At 47.1% G+C, this 19,975-nt stretch overlaps 1 protein-coding gene across 6 annotated transcripts in view; it reads left to right on the top strand.

Annotated features, from left to right (window-relative positions):
• Positions 1-19,609, top strand: part of IL1RAP (interleukin 1 receptor accessory protein) — a 49,231-nt gene extending 29,622 nt beyond the window's left edge. For 4 of the 6 annotated variants that reach the window (XM_055723673.1, XM_055723672.1, XM_055723674.1 and 1 more), the window contains exons 5-11: positions 1,689-1,845; positions 2,803-2,874; positions 4,023-4,152; positions 5,113-5,261; positions 8,132-8,281; positions 9,226-9,369; positions 12,038-15,685. In XM_055723673.1, the coding sequence (XP_055579648.1) occupies positions 1,689-1,845; positions 2,803-2,874; positions 4,023-4,152; positions 5,113-5,261; positions 8,132-8,281; positions 9,226-9,369; positions 12,038-12,618 (1,383 nt within the window). In that variant the 3' untranslated portion in view covers positions 12,619-15,685. Of the gene's footprint in view, positions 1-1,688; positions 1,846-2,802; positions 2,875-4,022; positions 4,153-5,112; positions 5,262-8,131; positions 8,282-9,225; positions 9,370-9,549; positions 9,789-12,037; positions 15,686-18,559 lie in introns of those variants that run through there. The other 2 variants (XR_008734465.1, XM_055723675.1) reach the window with 2 other exon arrangements.
• The last annotated feature ends 366 nt before the right edge of the window (positions 19,610-19,975 follow it).

Below are 19,975 nucleotides of genomic sequence, written 5' to 3'. Positions count from 1 at the left end.
CAATGGTTGGCGGGAGGATCGTGGAGCTGTGTTTCAGAGTCTCCCTAGTGGTGAAGCTGTTAATAAAGCTTTTCTAATTTTAAGAGCTTTGTTTCCTACTTCAAGGGTAAAAATGCTCTTGGAAGGGAACTGAGACCTAACGCTGAAACCTTTTTGACCAGCATACGCAAGTGGAGAATATTCTAGCAGGGATTTAGGAACCTCAGTTTAGGCTTCAGGCGGTATGCCTGACCTGCTGTGTGAGCCAGTCACCATCCCTGTAAAGGAAGCTGTGATTCATATTCCCTTTTCTGTAAAAAAAACCCACCTGCTAATGAAAGTAGTGTCTTTTCCAAAATCCTTCGAGGTCAGGAAATGAAGTACATCAGGCCTCTTTGCAAGGATCATGGTTGCCTTGTTTGACACAATTCAGGAAACCTCTGTTCTGAAGATGGGGACGTCCCTAGCCCACCCTCCATACTGCTCTGATAATTAGGCTGTTTCCAGCCATTCTTGGGCTCTTGCCTACAGAATTACTGTTCAATTTTATTAAATTTTGACCGCAGTGTTTCTCTCTAGGCGGATGCCTTTAGTCAAGAGAGAATAAGAAATCTCAGGGGATGTGCAGCCAGGGGGTTATGGGACTGAATTCTCTAACCCCTTATGAAGTGCTTTTGGATTTCTAGGTAGAAGCTTCTGTACGAGTGAATTTAATAATAAAGTTGGCAACAAATGTATCTGCTGATTTAAAAAAACAACAACAAAACACACCAAAAGAAAAAAAAAAACAACCCAACAAACAATTCTGAAACCCTTCAGGAAAAACTTGGGTTTGTATCCGAGAGGAGCAATTTCACACCAGTAGTTGAAATGCTTTACTTGTACTATTCATTGAAATTCACATCTCAGCAATCAATTAGCAGAATGAAACAAAAAGCCCCATGGAAGTAATTTTTCAGGCAGCAAGTCATCCCATGCCTAATAAAAATCATTAAAAATGGTATATGACCCCTGTCTTAAACTGCTCCATTAGGATGTATCTGCTTTGGAAATGTACCATTCAGAAATAATCTCTTAGAAAATGTGCACATCTTTGGGTTTTATGACAATCAAGATGTCATCTGCATAACCCCTTTCTGAAAAGGGATCTCTAGCTTGGTATTTGGCAGAGGTTTCCTGCCTTGCTTGACAGAAAGGGAAGAGTTATTAAGGTTTCTGTGCTACCGATTCTCATTTGCCAGTTGCCAATTTTGGGGTCTCATCCTCAGCTGAAGTCAGTCAGGGTAGCTTGATTAGTCCCAAAAGAGACAGGCTGACATCAATGGGGGACGTGTCCTTTAGTCTTAGTATTCATTTCTGAATACATCATCATTTTCTTCCTGTCTCTCTTTGCTTTCACTCTTCAGTCTGCTGAGGTACTCACCTTGATTGCAAATGTACTTCTGGATCAGAGATCTCTCTTTTTATAAAATGGTCTGTATTTAAGGTGGGGTACAAGTATTAGGGTCATCTGCTTCATCACCTCATTTTCAAGGTGAACATACCAGTTTGTATTCCAACATGCTCGAAGTTAATGGTGTTTAGGTCTGACCTACATCACAATCCCAAGTGTCATATTCGTAGTTTAAGAACAGATCTTTGTAGTAGCATTTAAATCAATATTTTAATTCTGAATCCCAAAACTCAAGTGTTTTTCTGCCTGACTCCAGAACTGCAACTTGGTCAAGGGCTTCTACATCCAAGGGCCCAGGCTTGTCATTGGCATTGTCCGCAGTGCATATAGAGGGAATTACACCTGTATCGTGACATTCAAGGACCATGGAAGAACCTATAATCTCACCAGAACCATAAAGATGAAGGTGGTGGGTAAGAATGACTTTAAAATGTGTAAAATGCAGGTGGACAACTGCAAAAGTGGTAAAAACAGCTGGAAGGGTCTGTCATAGGATCCGTTTGTGGTTGTGCTCAATCTGCATTACCCAGCTGAGCATGTATAATTTTGCTTGCTGGGGTCAGCCTCGTGTGACTGCCCAGAACATGTTGCGCTGGAGGTCCTACCTCCATGTCAAATGCCCCGAACAAGAGTGACCAGGCTTGGGCTGGTGAGGTGCAGCCCATGAGATGGCCAGGGGTACCCTCTGCTGGCATGTGAACGCATAACCCTGGCACTGTAGCTAATTTTTGTCTCCAGTGTGCTTTGCTCCTTGTTACTTGTGGGATCGTCCCATTGTAGCCAGCTTGCCTCAGTCTTCTTGGAATCTTCAAAGCCTTGTGTGCTGAGACTGTTAACTGGCTGGGCAGTTACCCAGCCCAGCGCTTGGACAGCTCTGTCCCAGGCACAAGGGCTCAGCCTACCTGCCAGGGAATTGTAGGCAGAGCTTAAAAACCTGTAGTTTTTAACTACATGTAGAGCACATGCCGAGTCCCGTGGCAACTGCTGCTTTAAGAGCTGTGTTAAGTACTTGTGACAGGAGATTATGTTTGTATTTTGTTTTTTAGAAGCAGCAATAAAAAGAAAGTGGTACAGGTTGTGTCTTGTGGGAGATGTTGAGAGGGGGACGGAACTCTTCTGATGTGAGAGGCCCAAAATCTTATATCTAGACTTACCTAAACTTTGGAGGAGCCTCAAAATCTGGATCTGGCCTTGAACTTGGTGAAGAGGATTAGATTTCTGTTTGCATAGAGCTCTGCAGCAGGATTGTATTGCAAGTTAAATGGGGGCATGTGCAGCAGGCTGCAAGGGTATTGCGAGCGAGGCTGCAAGCACCCCAGATTCTCATGAAGTCTGGGTCCCCACGGGGGCCTCTCTGTTCTCTCCCGCAGGATCTCCAAACAAGGCCTTGCCACCACAGTTCATCTCTCCAAATGAGAAAGTTGTCTACGAACTGGAAGCAGGTAAATTGCAACACTCTGCCTGCTCTCACTGCCCTGGCATGGATGAGATGCCTGCCGGGATGGAGAGACCTGGCTGGGCTCAGAAGCTCTCCCTTTCCACTGCATCCCCGGTGCTTTCCCTTGCAAAGCACACAAGCTGCCACAGGTTGCCTGGCAGACAGTGTGGGGTGCCGGTTGTTGATGCCAGAATAGGAGAGCACAGCTTTAAAAGATTATTTTTGCAAGCACAAATAAAGACAGGTATTCAGGCATGGAGATGCAAGACTGTAGCTGCGGAAGCAGGTGAAATGGGGACACTCAGTTGCTTAGGGAAATTCCTGTAGGACCTTGTCTCAGCCCTGTCCCTGGCTGTGGTTTGCTCCAGCACTCCCTGATGCAGCCTCTCGGTGACTTCAGCCTTCTGGCCACTTGTTGCTCATTTCCTCTCCCTTTATGGCTGATTACTTCCTAATTAATGACAGCTTTCCTCGCAGCATTGTGTAATGGGGTACCCACACCCCTTCTCCTACCCCATCTCTTTAGACTGATAGCTCTTTGGGACAGTTCTCTATCTTGAATAGATCGTGCCACATCACATTGCTGTAATAAATGTGGTGCCAATGATTAGCAGCAGAGTCTTCACTTTGAAAGTGCAGGTTTTTTCTGGCTCAGAAGGTCAGACTTCTTCCATAGTCACTCTATAAGATAAAATCCCTTAACAGGCTGATCACAAACATATTCACACTCCCAAGCCTGATCTTGAGGGAAGCTAAATGCCTGGACAAGTGTTCCTATGCCAAAATGCTTTTGTGGAGCTGGATCCTTTGCTTTATGGTGTCTGTCCCCTGTGCAGTGGGGATGGTTAACATTGCCCAGATTTCCAAGGAAGTGGTTGGCATGGAGCATCTCCCTTTGGGTGGGTCACTTGGTGCAGTCAAGGAATTTGTAACACATTTGAGAAGACGGGGTATTTTTTCCTGTTTATTTGTCTGTCATAAATCAGCATATCTGGGGTGGTAAACTGTAGTCAGACATCTGAAGGTGGACACTAGCCTCATTCCCTCCTGAAGGGAGGCAGAGGTCAGGCTGGTAGGATCACTGGCAAACACAAAAGTCAGGGTGATGCTGTTCCTGCTTTGCAGTACCTCACCATGGTCCTTTCTTCCCAGGAGACGACCTTGTTTTGTCCTGTGAGGTCTTCTTCACCTTCCTGAAGGACTCCCGGACTGAGGTGTGGTGGACCATAGATGGAAAAAACACAGATGACATCACGGATCCCAAGATAAAAGTCACACAAAGGTGATGCAGTAATGTGAACCTTCATTTGTATCTAACCCTCTCTTGGGTCCTGCAGAGGGGTGTGAGTACAGGCATGCAACAGTCCCATTTTCCCTTGCAAGGGAGTGTGGAGTCCCCGGCTTCCCTGTTAATCAGAAACCGATGTGTCTGCACCGTGCTGTGCTGAGCACCAGCAGCTCCAGGGAGAAGGCCTCCAGACCTGAATGGTGTCTTATCTTACAGAAGAATTTGAGGGAGTTTTGTTTACCAGTTCACATCATCACTTGTTCAGCTCCTGGTAGTAGTGCCAACAGCTGGTGCTGTTGTGGGACTTGTAAAACAGGATCAGACACAATTTTATTTAAAGGAATATTCCCAAATAGCGTAAGTGAAAAAAATCTTTTAAAAAAGAGGCTGAAAGCAAAAATGTGGTATTATATGTAATATTGATTAGGCAGAATAGAGATTCAGTTACATGAAGAACCCAAATGAGGTTCAGAGTTCCGTTTGCTGGGTGCTGAATTACATCTGGAAGGTGGTCACTGCCCCATTTGTTTGCAAACCTACATAAGAAAAAGAAAGGGCAAAAGCAAATACTGCTATCCCCATTTTGCAGATGATCTGTTCAGGCAGAAAGAGATGAAAGTGATGTATCCACATAAAATGTGACGTGGGTTCTGAATCCTGAGTTCATGAGATCTTGTTGCTTTGTAGGCAAGGACTGACTTTATCTCTAGAATGCAACATGACACAGCTGCAATGAGAGTATTATGAGTGGCAAAATAAATGTTAAGGAAAATCGGATAAAGGAACAGCTGCAGCTGTATTAAAATCTGAAGTGTGTATCAATTTATAAATACGAGTTTAGGTGTTTGGGGGTTTTTTTAAAGAAAGAGTTGGTTTATATCAGGGAAAGGAGTATTTGTCACTAAGAACTTGCTGCAGTTTCATGTATGTAATGCTCTAGTTTTTATCTTACAGTGAAATTACTAGAGAATTTGAAGACAAAACTGTCATAAGGACTCTAACAGTTGCAAAAGCCACACCGGAGGACTTGAAACGGAATTATACTTGCTATGCCAGAAATGCCAAAGGCGAGGACCATAGCCAGGCCATAGTGCACATGAAAGGTAAAATAATTGCAGAGCATGGGTGTGAAATGAGGTGTGTTCAGAGAGAGCTCTTGGTCCTGCCTTGAGCCTTGCCCTGCGAAACAAGTAATTCCATCAGGCCTTTTTCCACAACATGCTGTTCTGTACGCAGTGCTGTATTATTGCTGTCATACTGCACCGCTTCTTGGAGGCAGGGAGCAAAGGTTGCATGGTACTTAAACCCTACCATGGACAAGTGCCTGCGGAGAGAGAGAGGTGGATAGAGCTGCTGTTCTCATCCCATCCATGTACCACAATTGAAACAAACCTGAGGGAACGGGCTGCTTGAAATGCTTTCAGGTTACTTGATTACGTGATGGTTTTGCATGATGCAACAGCTACCAGTTGGCATCCTCCAGAAAGGCAGACTGCACTCGTTGACATTGCTTAGGGAGTGAGACAGTTTAAACCTGATGCTCTGTGTTTTCAGTCCTTGCTGTGATGATGCTCTAGTCTAGATGCAGCCATCTTGGCATGGATGGTTTGGATTGATCCAGCTCTGTTCAGTGTGGCTTTTTTCGTACGTTTTTCTTTCATCAAAATTTTCTTCCTGTTTCCCAGACCCAGCTCTCAGTAATAACTGAGCCTTTGCTATAGGTATCTGAGGTTTCCTGGTTACAGTAGATATTTCCACCTCCTTATTAACCTCATCTAGAGCTTCAACACCTTACTGTAGGTTGGACCTCCCCTCTCCCATAAGGGATGCTGCCTTGCCTTGTGTGGCTCATGCTGGACACCTTCCTCCCCATACTCCATCCTTCTATCATGGGAAGGCTCACAGAGCTCTTCGTCTTCCTTCTTGGTACTTGTTCTTCTTCCTTTTTAGTCCCATTTCTTTGAAACTGACAAGGTTTAACCCCAGCTGGCGACCAAGTACCACATGCAGCCACTTGCTCACTCCCCCTCACCCAGAGGGATGGGGAGGAGAATCAAAAAGGAATGTAAAACTCAGGGGTTGGGAGAAGAACAATTTAATAGGTAAAGCAAGCAAAGCAAAACAAGGAATTAATTCACTACTTCCCACGGGCAGACAGGTGTTTGGCCACCCCCAGGGAAGCAGGGCTCCATCACATGTAACGGTTACTCAGGAAGACAAAAGCCATAATGCCAGACGTCCCCACCTTCCTCCTTCTTACCCCAGTTTATATACTCAGCATGACACCCCATGGTATGGAACACCTCTTTGGCTAGTTCGGGTCACCTCTCCTGGCTGTGTCCCCTCCCAGTTTCCCGTGTCCCTCCAGCCCTCTCACTGGCAGGGCCCAAGAAACCGAAAAGTCCTTGATTTGGTATAAACATCACCCAGCAACAACTAAAACCATGAGTGTCCTATCAACATTGTTCTCACACCAAATCTAAAACACAGCACTGCACACACTAAGAGGAAAATTAACTCTATCCCAGCTGAAACCAGGGCAGAGACAAACCTTTTCTGGATCATTAGGAAGGAACAATAGACCAAACACAACTGAGGCTGGAACCATGTGCCAGGGTGTTCACCCTATATACATAATTCTTCTGGGATGCTATGTTTGTGCGTGTAGCAGAAGCGGATCCAAAATCTTCAGATTCTTTATACAGCAGTGCCTGAATGCTGTTTCCTAGTAGACTGCTCTGGACTACCTGCTCTTTTCCTCCCCTATCTGCTCCTGGGCAGCTGAGTGGGTTTGCTCTGATCCAACCTGGTTAGTCCCCTCCCTTTCTGCTCTGCTCCACAACAAAATCCAAGAACCAGACCTGACCACTGCTGGCAGAGCAACCCCAAGCTAAGCTCATTGTAGACCATCCCGCTGCACACAGGAACATCAAGCATGCCAGAATCTAACCCCTCAGCACTTGTCTTCCAGTTTTTAGCTAGCAGCTATATCTGTTGGCTCCAGCTCTTTCATCACACTAGGTTATATATGTTTCCTGATTTTTCTGGATGGTTTCCCTCTCCTCATTGTACTACCTCTGCTCATCACCTAATGAAAATTGTTAAATTCCTTCCACTTTCTCTTTTTTTAATTCAGTTTCTAATAAAACTTATTAAATCCTGAAGTTGGTGAGGTTTCCGCTCACTGCTGTACTGTTATTGTGCAGTTTGCTAATGTGTATGTTACCTGCCACCTGAATTTTCAGAAAACCAGAGTTGCCCAGGGATACAGTTAGAAGAGTTATTTTCTGACCCTAATACAAAGAATCGGCAGTAGTGTGACAGACGCTGTGAGTTGGAGGGGTGCCTGTGATCTTCCAGCTTGATGTCCACGGGTTGTCCTATTTGTTTGCAAGCACTTCAGCTTTTCTGTAATGAATGGTGATTCTTCTTTCCTGATAGAAAACTATCAGGCCATGGCTAGTTATATCCTCACTGTCAGTCTGGGACAAGACACAAGATCTGTGTGTGTTTGATGGTGAGGGGAAATGGTGGCCCTTTATTTTGCTGCAGGTAAGCTCTGGCTGGCTCTCCTGGAAGTAAGTGCTGTTGTATTGCCCTAAGTTTGCACATACCGCTAAGAATGTGCGCATTCATGAGCTGGCTTTGGACTGTGCAGGTGGTTTCTGTCAACAGGTCATTCTACCATCTGGCCGCTCCCCGGGTCTTGCTCAGAGACAGGAGTCCAGCCTGCGCTTTGACTTCTCTGCCAGCCCAACCAGACCTAGTAACCCAGAACGGGGACTCCAGGGTGGCCAGCCATGACATGTCCTGCCAGAGAAGCCTTGGCTTGGTCACCTTCCTCTGAAGGGCCAACATGGCTCTTGGCTGTTTCTCTGTGGTGTTTAGCTGCATGTGACATAAGCTTGTTCCTGCTTAGCTGAAGGCCCAAGCTGTTCTGTAAACCAGACCCCTTATTTCTTTTCAAACCCAGTTGTAGCACCGAAGTACACCGTGGAGCTGGCATGTGGACTGGGGGCAACCATCCTGCTCATTGTGGTGCTGATAGTCATCTATCATGTTTATTGGCTTGAAATGGTCCTCTTCTATCGGGCTCATTTTGGAACAGATGAAACCATTCTAGGTAAGGAGTTAAAGTGCTTGCATTTATTTTATCCTGCTACAGGCCAGAAAATGAAGGAGTTTTCATATAAGCTATCTTTAACCCTCTCCACAGCATAATGACGTTTCAACCTTCCATTTCTATAGCTACATTCAGTTGCGTGGGACATTTTAGGGCAAGAGGAGTCAAGCTTGAGTTAGGGGAATGGAAGGAGAAGTCCTCTGTATTCTCTGCAGTGTTGAAACGTGGATGTGTCTACTGTCAGTGGGGCACTGCCCTGCTGATGGCTGGCTGTTTCACCTGATCTAGATAGTCAAAAGTCAAGAATTTTCAGTAAGCCCCTGGTTTCTCTGGTGACTCTATGTAAGGATTCACGAATCCAGGGTGATTCTGCTTTAAAATGTAGGAAGGTATCCAAAAGGATGGATGTGGAAATCACCCTTCTGTCCTCAGTTCTTCCACAGCTTCCATGTGTTACTGGGATTTTATCTCTTGGGACTCTGAGCTGAGATTTCTTCCTCTGTAGGATGAGGATGGTGTGTGAGCCCTTGCAGCTTGTGGTGTGAACCTGCCAAGGGGTGCGGTGGCTCTCAGAAGGTGCAGGCAGGGTGCAAGTCTCTGTCTGGTGGGACTGCTCATGTGGATAGACAGCAGTGAGAGAAAGCAATGTCAAAGATGTCAAAAGACAAAAGGTCCAGGGACAGAATGGGTTTGTCACCTTGCTGTGGTCTCATGCTTTCAGCAACGCAGCAGTGTCTGAGTACCTGCACATTCAGGCTGGGTAGTCAAAGAGGCAGTGCTGCTGCTGTGTCCTAACTATGGAAATCGATGTGTCTTAATCTGCGGTGCCTGGGCTCAGTGAGCTGTCGTATCTGCTTTTCCCGTGAAACAAGTCAGGCTCAGCATGTGTGGTATCACAAGTGTGTCTTCTGCCCTTTGTGTTTCTCTGCATTCCCACTGCTCAGACGGGAAGGAGTACGATGTGTATGTGTCCTACGCACGCAATGCAGAGGAGGAGGAATTTGTGCTGCTGACACTGCGGGGAGTCTTGGAGAATGAGTTTGGGTACAAGCTGTGTATCTTCGACAGAGACAGCCTTCCCGGGGGAAGTGAGTATTTCACAGGGGGCCGTGCTCCATACGCACTCTCTCTTCATTGTTCTTTGAGATACCATAATAGATAGGAGCTGTCCTATCCAGATTAACCTTATCCTTTGTTTTTTCCCCATCTCCATTAACATTCTGCTGTTGGTATCTTCTGGTGTTTTTGTTTCATGTGACGTGTTGCAGATGCTCCAGGCCACCAAAAAAGGCTACGGTGGGCAAGTGGTGGTTGTTGGTTGTTTCACTTGCTCTCTCTTGGAGTGATGTGCAGGAGTGATTGATCTATCAACGTGAGGGAACTGGACTACTGACCTTCATGCAAACTCTCTGAGCTGTCTTAAAAAAGGGAGTTAAAGTCAAAGCTAAAAAGGAAAGTCTGAGGAAGTGTGATACTGGACCAGACTGGTAGCTCACAGAGAGTAATGGTGAGTGCCTGTAAAAAACAGGAGTATCTGCTTCAGGGAGGTGTGGAGAGCACTGTGCCAACATCAGTGAGAAGATAAGGTGCTCTCCCAGAATGCCTCCCACTCACTCTCATTAATTAGAGAGTCTGTGTCTAACATGGAATACAATTAAGTTGCTATGATTAAGAGTACTTTGTTGCAGTTAGTGAGACGCATCTCTTTACTACGATGTAGATTTTTTTTTTCCCCACTGTTTCAAGCTAAATCATACAAGGTTCTGGACACAGCATCTGCTGGAGGGATGCAGGGAATCACCAAGAATGGAAGTTTATGAAACTCTCCAGATACGCGTATGGTCACACAGGTGTCACAGCAAGGGCAGAAATCTAGCCAAGTCTCCATTTCCAGTGTCCTGGGGGCCGAGTTGGCTGCATGATCCCTGATGCCTACTAAAATTTCAAAGCCTGAACTTTCGCCAGTGCAGACCACCCCACTTTGGATTCATGGGCTTTGGATCAGGACCCCGCTGATGACGGAACCTGTGCTGATAAAGTCCATAGAGGTCCCTTTTGGGTAGGACGGGAGGAACTGCTTGGAGTCTCATCCCAGCTGCATGACAGTGGGAGCAGGATCAGTCTGGGATCTGTTCCCTTTATCTCCTAGATCGTTGCCAGGACATCGCACCAATAAGTCTGAGGGCAAACAAATACGTTTCTTCTAGAGACAGCCTGGATGGCAGGGCACCCTCCAGGCTCTGTTTGCTTGATGCCAGTGCCAGGCTCAGAGCAGGTTTGCTCTAAGCTATTCTCACCAGTTGTTTCTCAAGATGTACATCTCCCTCCTGTTCCCTCTGCCGCTTCTTGCCATCCTTTCCCTTTGGAGGGTCTCATTTTCCTCCCGGTACAGCTCTCCTGGGCTCCCTGCCCTTCACCCTCACCTCTGGAGTGCTTCCATCCCTGCTCGCCGTGGCAGTCGCTGCCAGCCTCAATGCAGCACCAGCCCTCTGGAGCACTGCGGGGTGGTTCATCGTTGCGCTGCTGTTTGCAACACTGCTGGGGCTTCCCCATTGCTTCTTAGCTAGGGTTTGACTAATCTTGTTCTTAGGGAAGCACAGTGGGCCAGGAAATAGCTTTTGGCAGCTGGTGTCATGCCTCTAGGGTGTGCATCTGTGTCTTGGATAGGGAGTTATGTTGTCCTTGATGAAGAAACAGTGTGAGATGGATTATCCTGCAAGTTTGCTGACAGGAACTAATCAAACATGCTTGACAGCTAAATGAAGTTGCCCGTCAGTGTTATTTTATTTTCCATTGTATTTTCTGACCAGTCAAGAGCGTTCCCTTGTCAATGAAGTCTGGGAGATCCTGCAGCAGAGTGCAAGCATTGGGATTCACACTTAGAGGGAGTTCTCACATTAGTTACAGAATGGTGCCTAAGGGCAGTCTACCTGTGGATGTTAGAAACTCAAAGAGGATCCACAGCTACCATGACATCTCTGCAGCTCGAAGTGATGTAACTTTTGGGACACTTCATTAAAAGTCCTGAGCAGTTTACTTGTCACTTCTAGAAACACTCAAATCTGCTTTCATCGATGACTGCAACAGGAACAGCTGGATGAGTAAAGGAGTTAGGATGGCGGTATTTCCAAAGCAAATTAACCATGAAGACACTTAGGAAAGGTGTAGATACTTACTGTTTGGGTTTGGTGTGGGGAAACTAAGACAAAAGGAGTGAAGGGATTACCCAGAGTCATTCTGGACATCTGCCAGAGGAGGATGTAAGCACAGGCATTTGGGCTTCCTGACAGTTCTTCAGGCTGAGTCTTTTCCTTGAGATCATGTGGTGTCCAGCTGGCAATTATCCTGCTTTGCTCCCAAGAGCCTCTTTTTCCACTCTCACTAGAAGGAAGCTAAATCTGAGCCTACTAGAGCTGCCCTCTTGGCCACATGGCATCCTCATAGCATTGGGTGGTGCCACTGCTGTGTAGTACAGTGCTTCAGGCATCTCCATGTAGCGTGGAGAGGGAGGGACACATCTGTAGGCAGCCTGGGGCTGGGAGTAGAAGGTGTCACTCTGTGGGGCAGTGGGTACCAGCCGTGATGTAGTAGGCCATACCTGGAATCACTTGCAGGGTTGGGAAGGACCTGTATAGTCTCCAGAGAGAGTCTCCAAGGGATTCTATTGTCCCCTTCAAGAAACACCTGGTGTCACACTAGAAGCTCAGCAGCAGGTTCTCAGCCATCACTAACTACCTCAATGTTTCTTTCTCCCAGTTGTCACAGACGAAACCCTGAGCTTCATCCAGAAAAGCCGACGTCTGCTTGTTGTCCTGAGCCCCAACTACGTCTTGCAGGGGACACAGGCCCTGCTGGAGCTCAAGGCTGGTCTAGAGAATATGGCCTCCAAGGGCAACATCAAAGTCATTCTAGTGCAGTACAAAGCCATCAAGAAGAGCAAAGTGAAGGAGCTGAAGCAGGCCAAGGCGGCCTTAACTGTCATTAAATGGAAAGGCGAAAAATCCAAGTTCCCAAAGAGCAGGTTCTGGAATCAGCTGCGGGTGGAAATGCCAGTGAAAAAAATCGGCAGGAGTCTGAGCCTTGAGAAACTCATACGTATCCCTGAAAAATGTTTGACACCATCAGAAAACAAACCAAAACAAACCCCAAAAATCCACAACTTAGGCCAGGCAGTGGAAAGGAACTCGGCGTGTTTCCCAAGCAGTTCAGAGGACAGTGATGCCTCCATGCAGCTTTTCTGCTGCCCTGGCAGTAGAGAGACCAAAGATGCATATGCCTTGCCTCTGCAGATGCACATCCTTGTCATCAACCATACAAGCCCTGGGCTCAACGTCTAAATTTGGGCTATTCAGGTGGGATGCAGCCTTCACATGGGGATAGCTTAGTATTTGTACAGGCCAGTACTCCTAGATGCAGTTCCTCTGGGACCTTTGTTAGCATCCAGGACAGAGTTCCTTTCCTCTCCTAAGTGGCTTCACTCCTTCCTGGTTGTTGGTCCCAGTTGCAGAGGCTGGGGAACAGTTTGAAAGGTGGCTCCAATACAGAACCTTTCATACATGTGCCAGATATATAGCCCTGATCATTCTTCAGTGGGAGGAGTGTAGACTCTTGAGGCTTCTCATCTTTGCTCCCTGCATTTCTGGAGGAGCAGGTGCGTTCAGATAGTTTGGCAATGTGAAATGGCTGTTACAAAAGCATTTAAAAAACCCCAAACCCAAAAAACTCTGCTAGGTGATATTTGTATTGTAGCATTTCTACTAATGAGTGGTTAGTCTCTGGGACTTTGCAGTCTCCTGAGTATCCCAGATTCTTCAGGGCTGTAATGCTTGTAGTCCAGGGGAAATGTCTCATTAGTACGGGCCATGGAGCATGTCTGAGAGATGCTTCTTCGCTGGGTAAACTCAGGGACTTCACAAGCAAGTACCCCAATTTACTACTGAAGCCACCTACTGTCTCTGTGCTGCTGGCTGGGGGAAAGCATCGTGCAAGGCACTGCCAAGACCTCTGGGGTGACAGTGGATGTATGTCCAACTCCCCAGGAGAGCCTACAGACTTGTTTGAACTTAATAAAAACTGCTAGCTCTGTCTAGCTGGGTAAGACTATGAGGAAAGGCTGAGAGAGATGGGGTTGTTCAGCCTGGAGAAGAGAAGGCTCCAGGTAGACCTTATTCTGGCCTTTCGATACTTACAGGGGGCTTATAAGAAAGACGGGAACAGACTTTTTAGTAGGGGCCTGTTGCAATAGAACAAGGGGTAGTGGTTTTAGACTAAAAGAAGTTAGATTCAGACTAGATTTAAGGAAGAAATTTTTTACAGTGAGGGTAGTGAAACACTGGAACAGGTTGCCCAGGGAGGTGGTAGATGCTGCATTCCTGGAAACATTCAAAGGTAGGTCGGACGGGGCTCTGATCAACCTGATCTGGTGGAAAATCTCCCTACTGGTTGCAAGGGTGTTGGACGAGATGACCTTTAAATGTCCCTTCCATCCCAAACTATTCTATGATTGTATGAAGCTTCAGTGTTCTCTGCCTGGGTATGAACAATTTCACCATTCATAATTCAGGACTCAGGTTTAACCTAGCCTTGGCATTACAAAGCAAGTCTCTGCCCAACTTATTTCCCGCCCAGAGTTGCAGAACAGAGGATGTATCTCAGCTTCTGCAACCGACCTTTGCACAAAATGGAAATATAAAAATAACCCACTAAGTACCAGCCCTTGCTTCAGTGGGAGACAGCAGGCATAGGAGAGGACCTGGTGAGTTAAACCCTGGCAGACAGGCTTTTCAGACCCAGGAGGTGAGCATCCCTTCCCTTGTACGACAGACCAAAGCACGGTGGGACCCTGGCATTGACTGGTACTGTTGTTCACAATGTTTCCACATAGAACTACAAGCTCTGGGGGTGTCTTCATACACCTGTAGCTCCCAGTGCAAGGACCTGCCCACTTAATTGTGGAATTTAGTGTTACGCACACTAAGTGCATGCTTATTTGTCGTTGATAATGTTTGTTTCTGAGTCACCTCTGACTCATTCTTTCACTCTGTTGTCTTCCAGCGGGTGAAGCACATCCATTCATAATGGTATTAAAAAAAGCACTACAATTTGGAGTCTGTGTGCTGTTCACCTGGCTGAGCAGGGAGGTTTAAGGGCATCGCAGTAAACAGCCCAAGATTAAAGGTGTGGGGCTGAATCCTAGAGCAGTGAAGCCTCTTGCTCTTAGTATCTCATGATTAATGATGTTATTCCAGGGCAGCGGGGAGCCGCAGCCACCTGTGCCATTGGGCAAGTACTGTACAAATGTGGAACAAACAAAGCTTCTTTCTCACCTTCCTCTTCATCCTACCCACCCCAAGTAGGCTTTGCTTTAAGCAGATCAAATTGCAGTCAGCTTCACTGAAGGTAGTGGAGCTCCTCATCTGCTTAGTTTATATGAGATAGCACCCAAACCCATGCTCAACTTTGTGAACCTATTGCGACCACGTCGTTTTGCCCAGCTTCACCTTTTTGTTTGTGTTTTCAGCGTCTCGGTAATTAGCTGCCAGATCTGCAGGGAGAGGGAAGGCCCTGAGGCTAAAGCAGAACTGTGTTGGATTCCAATTTGATTTTTAAAAAAGTGACTCAAAACAGCACATAAATTTAGTTACCATCCCAGAGCTTACCACATCACATCTGACTTTTGGCTGAGGTACGAAGAGATCTTCTGCTGATGTTTTAGTAAGTGATTATTTTAGGAGGTTAAATCCACCTAATTTATTTTGCTGGTTTTATTCAGAGAGTTTTCCAAATAAATAATAGACTGGGACTTTCTCTGGCATGCATTGCAGTAGCCTTTGGTGCCATCGCAATCCCACAACAGGATTACTGAGAGACATCAGCAGAGCACCCACAAGGCAAAAGGTGCGATGGTCTGAAAGGGGCCCAAGAGGTCCCAAGGGAGCAGTGTGCAAGGGGTAGTGCTGGAGCAGGCTCTGCTCCCCCGGGAGCTTTACCACTGGCTTTGCTGGGAGCTCTCAGGCCAGGGGTGAAGCCCAGTCCCAGTCATAATGTAGATCTGCAAAGCACCTCAGATGTGCCTGCCATTTCATCCTGTGCCACGTGTGGTTTCCATTGTGGAATTCTGTCAGAGCATCTGTCTAGTTCAGTTGGTTCATTTCAGTTTCTGTGCTCTAACCTAGTGTTTAGCAATACGCAGTTCATATAAAGTTCTTCATTGTTATTTCATGGGGAAACAGCATGGCACAAACTGGAAAAAATACCTCCCCACCCGCCCCGTGCCATTTGATGTTGAACAGCTGGTCCAAAGTTTTCCCTTCTGTTTCCTGTATGTTTTGTGGTTTTGGTCTGTGAAGTGTCAGTATTATTTTATTTTGCTTTTCAATAAAACGTTTTCACTTCTGCATTTCAGTCCTTGTGCATTTCTCATAAGTATCATTTTCCTCTCCATTGCATCTGCAAAAGAAAGATGACTGTGTGTAGTCCAAGCATCAAGATCATTTGGGGACACCTTGTTGGGGGGGGCATTTTCCTGGCTGTTTCATGGCGTGCCCGTAGAGATCCTGAGGCACCACCGCTGCTACCAGGGCCATGCAAGCAGAAACACAATGATGTGCAGCATTCAAATGTCACCCAGCAGTGGATGTGCACACACAGAAAGTCTCTGACCTGAACAGTACTCACTCTGCAGTCATGAAATAGAAAGATGGGAAGGAAACACCATCCTCTTGATAGACCAAGCCAGAATGTTGAACAAGTGTCTTGGAAATCTGCCCTAATCACAGAAATGAAACTCACTCTTAGGCTGCTTTGCCCATCACCTTCCAGGTAGTTGGGTAGAAAAGGTTCATTCAGCACCATATTTTTTCATCCAAGCCATTTTCTTGCCTTTTCCCCTTATTTGCGTGCTAGGAGGTAAGTTGAGAGAGAGAGCCTAGCACTTCCAGACCAGTAGAGCAATGAATAATTGTCACGATCTATGGATTCGGAGTCATCTGTGGATTTGGGGTCTGTGACCCCTCAGCTTTTATTGGGCTGGGACAAATGTATGGCTCTTGCAGTCCTCTGTTATATCTCTGGGGTGCATTAGGGTAGGAGACATAAGTAAACCAACAAAAAAATGCAGTGTCCTTCATAACCATGTAGTACAGATGGAATGTATTTAGTATAAAGCAGATATCCAAGAGTATCAAATTCCCAGCTCTGTTGGTACCCAGACCCCTGCAGTGTCGTTGCTCAGTGTCCCACCCTGTCCTGTTGGTGTCACGGGGAGGGACCATCCTGCCTGGAGACTGTGAAGTGGCCAGTCAGGATTTTTCATAAGCTGAGATTACATTGTAAACTGAACATCCCAAGGTGTCCTGGTCAACCAAGTCTAAATGCATCCCCTTCTCAGAAATAAAAACTATCTTTGGGAATGTGAGCATTTTCTCTGCCAAAAAATACTGAGTCTCAGAAAGTGTTGCAAATTCAAAACTGGTGAAAGAAAACCATCACTGTCAGCTCAATCAAAACATTTCATTTCAGCAGTGTTGGAATCACATTAATTGAACCTGTGCTTTCTGAGCAGGCAGGTAGAACGGGTGACCTCCCAGGGGCTGCTCCTGCCTATGTTTCGCTGTGATTCTGTGATTCCAGTTTCAAAAAGAAAGACCTTTCAAACAAGCAAAGGGGCTTTTCCTTTCACAAAATGTTGAAGCTTGGCTGATTTCAAAACAGATCTCAATCGGTTATGGAAAGGTTTGAATGAGGTCTGGACTCAGTAAATTGGGAGCTTGCTGCCAATTCTTTGTGCCTTTGAGATAGGGTGGTAAGAACATTTTGCGGTGTTAAGTGACAATTCTGACAGTACTGACTGTCATCTACTTTTGGTTTCAATGAATCAGTATGTGTCAGGTGGGGAATTCCACCCAAACTGTATACAAGAAAAACATACTCCAAAGAGTTTGATTTTAATCTTAGTATTACGTTAAAGAACCAAACAGTGCCTTACTTTCTCCATTAGGATATTATTGTTTAATCCTTTTTCCTATCCCAAGTTCTTGGTCCCCAAATAATCTAATGATGACGAGTTTTACAGCTAGTTACATAGCTGGAAAAAAAAGTATTGCTCTGTACAATATTTAAATCAGATTCATCCAGGTGCAATACGGTGCACCTTCTGCTGCAAGATAAGGAAGGAGAGAGACAGCCAGGTGCTGGAAGAGCAAAAGACATTGCCATGGCAGGGAAGGAGCGGTATTTTTATTTATATAAAAGACCAGTGTTCCACCGGCGGGGAGGGAGAGGAGTCTCCAGACTGAGGAATCGGGGTTTTAGCAGTGTGAAAGGCAATGGAAGCAGCAGGTAGCTCTTCTCCCCAGAACAGCTTTTTGCAAGACATTCCTGCAGGCAGGTTTTTTCTCTCCGAGTGTGCAAGCTGATGCTCCAGTAATCCCTTTCCTGCTTGAACACCACCTTGTCCTCAGGTCCCCCCCATCTCAGGCACCCACACTCAGTAAGTTTTTTTTTAAAAAACTTCTTAAATTTTTTTACAGTTCTGTTAATCAGCTTGGGTTAATTTGTTAAGTGCCATAGCCCTGTTAACTTCCATCCTTTCCACTGCTCACCCATTAGCCATGACACCTTCAATATGCTTACTGCATCCCAAGCCATAAATGGAAGTCCAAGGACATCCTTCAGATTTGCTGCTTTTTAACATTCATAATGAAAGAGATGCAGCCCTTGCCTGGCACTGTTCCAGCTAAGCATCTTGCTGAGCTTTACAAACTGCAATTAATCCCCAGAAATGCTTTGAAGGACAGTATTCTCATCCTCCATCATGGCTAGGGGAACTCATGGAAAGGTTTAAGGCTCACATTTTTGCTTTCTAAGTTTGGAGGCTTCCATTTCTAGGTGAGAGAGCGTGAGAGAGAGACGTGTGGGTCTGGGCAGGTGTTTCCCAAACAAGACCTGCCTTTTACCAAGAGCCTGCATTTCCCTGGGCAGGAGTGGTGCTGTGTAGGGCAGGAGTCAGAGTACAGTCCTGGCTCATCCTGCCATCCTGGCTTGTTTACCATTTCAGCCTTCTCAAAAAACCCCTGCAAAGCAAAAATGCTGCTATTGCTCCTGCAGTCCCTGCCAGCAGGTGCGTGGGCAACTCAAAAGTCACTGGGCTTGTGCCAGGTTTCCCTCCGTGGGAAGGGAGGAGCTGTGCAGGTATGCCACCAAACAGCTTCCTTCAGCTTTTCTCTCCCCACCCCCTCCCCCTTGTGCATCCCAATTCCTCTGTCCCTGCACTCTTAGATACCACCGAAGCCGTGTTTGACTTCATCCAGAGGAGCCGCAGGATGATTGTGGTCCTGAGTCCCGATTACTTGACGGAGAAGAGCATCAGCCTCCTGGAGTTCAAGTTGGGCATCATGTGCCAGAACGCCATCGCCACCAAGCTCATCGTGGTGGAGTACAGGCCGCTGCAGTGCACCCACCCCAGCATCCTCCAGCTGAAGGAGTCTGTCTCCTTTGTCACCTGGAAGGGGGAGAAGTCCAAGCGCTCTGGCTCCCAGTTCTGGAAGGCGTTGCGGCTTGCCCTGCCGCTGCGCAGCCTGAGCGCCGGTGCCGGCTGGAACGAGAGCTGCTCCTCCCAGTCAGACATCAGCCTGGACCCCGTCCAGAGGAGAAGGAGCCGGTTGAAAGGGCAGCCCAGCCCACAGGGCGCCACGGCAGGGACTCTTGTTCCCGGAGGGATGGCCTCGGCCCCTGAGTCAAAGGCCAAACACCGAGCCAAGCACTTCTTGACATGCCAGTGTTGTGGGACCTATTGCAACAGCGGCAGCAGACTCAAGCGCAAGCATCGGGCTGTGGCTGAGCCCCGGTGGGACGCTCATCTCTGCAAGCCAGGCTCGGGTGGGCCCATGGCGCAGGGGGGTCAGAGCAGGAGTCGACCCGAGCCCCCGCCAGCACAGGCTCCTGCTCTTGCCCTCTGCCATTACAGCGACCTGTCAAACAACAACGACTTCTACGTACTCTAGCCAAGAGGCTGACGGTGTTGCGGGTGCTAGGCCAGAAAAGAAACTCACTGCAGCCTCAACTAAGATATTTTTATGATGTCATGGGCTGACATGGTGTCAGTCACCATCAGTCCCGTGCCAGCATGAAGGACTGCAGCAGTATCACTGGTGCTGGTGGTCTGAGCCGGGGACCTGCAGCCACACACAGAGCAGCAGCTGGGGGCTGCCTGCCCGGGTCTTTCTCCTGAATTGAAATTGCCAAGTGGAGCTAAAAATGTGTTTCTCTGGCATTGCTTATCCCCAGCTGTGGTCGTGCTTGCTGCAGGGCCGCTGGTGGGGTCCAGTGCGGGAGGGCAGGTCACCAGCCGGGGGACAAGAGGGAGGGAGGGGGGAGAAGCCGTGTTCCTGGCAGTAACCTTTGAGAAGGGGGAGCAAGCCTGCATTTTGCAAAGGATAAAACTCTGCTAATGGCAATGGGAGCTCACACCAGCGCAGGAGTGCACCGTGCAGCATGGTGCGTTATCCACTGTGGTTTAAATGAACTTGGTCAAAAGTCTTCAGACAAGTCTCTTCTCTCTAAATAAACAGATTTCTTTAACCTGCTGTTGTTACAAGTGCCATGGGAACTGGTAAATGCTAGAGCCTTGTTCACCAGGTGGTGCCTGGGGTGGTGGTTTGCCCAGGCTGGCTGACGTCCCCACCTGCTCCCAGT

Source organism: Falco cherrug, chromosome 11 (assembly GCF_023634085.1).
Source record: "Falco cherrug isolate bFalChe1 chromosome 11, bFalChe1.pri, whole genome shotgun sequence".
Classification (NCBI taxonomy): domain Eukaryota; kingdom Metazoa; phylum Chordata; class Aves; order Falconiformes; family Falconidae; genus Falco; species Falco cherrug.
The sequence above is the reverse complement of the archived record's forward strand: the minus strand, read 5'-3'. Positions and strand labels throughout refer to the sequence as shown.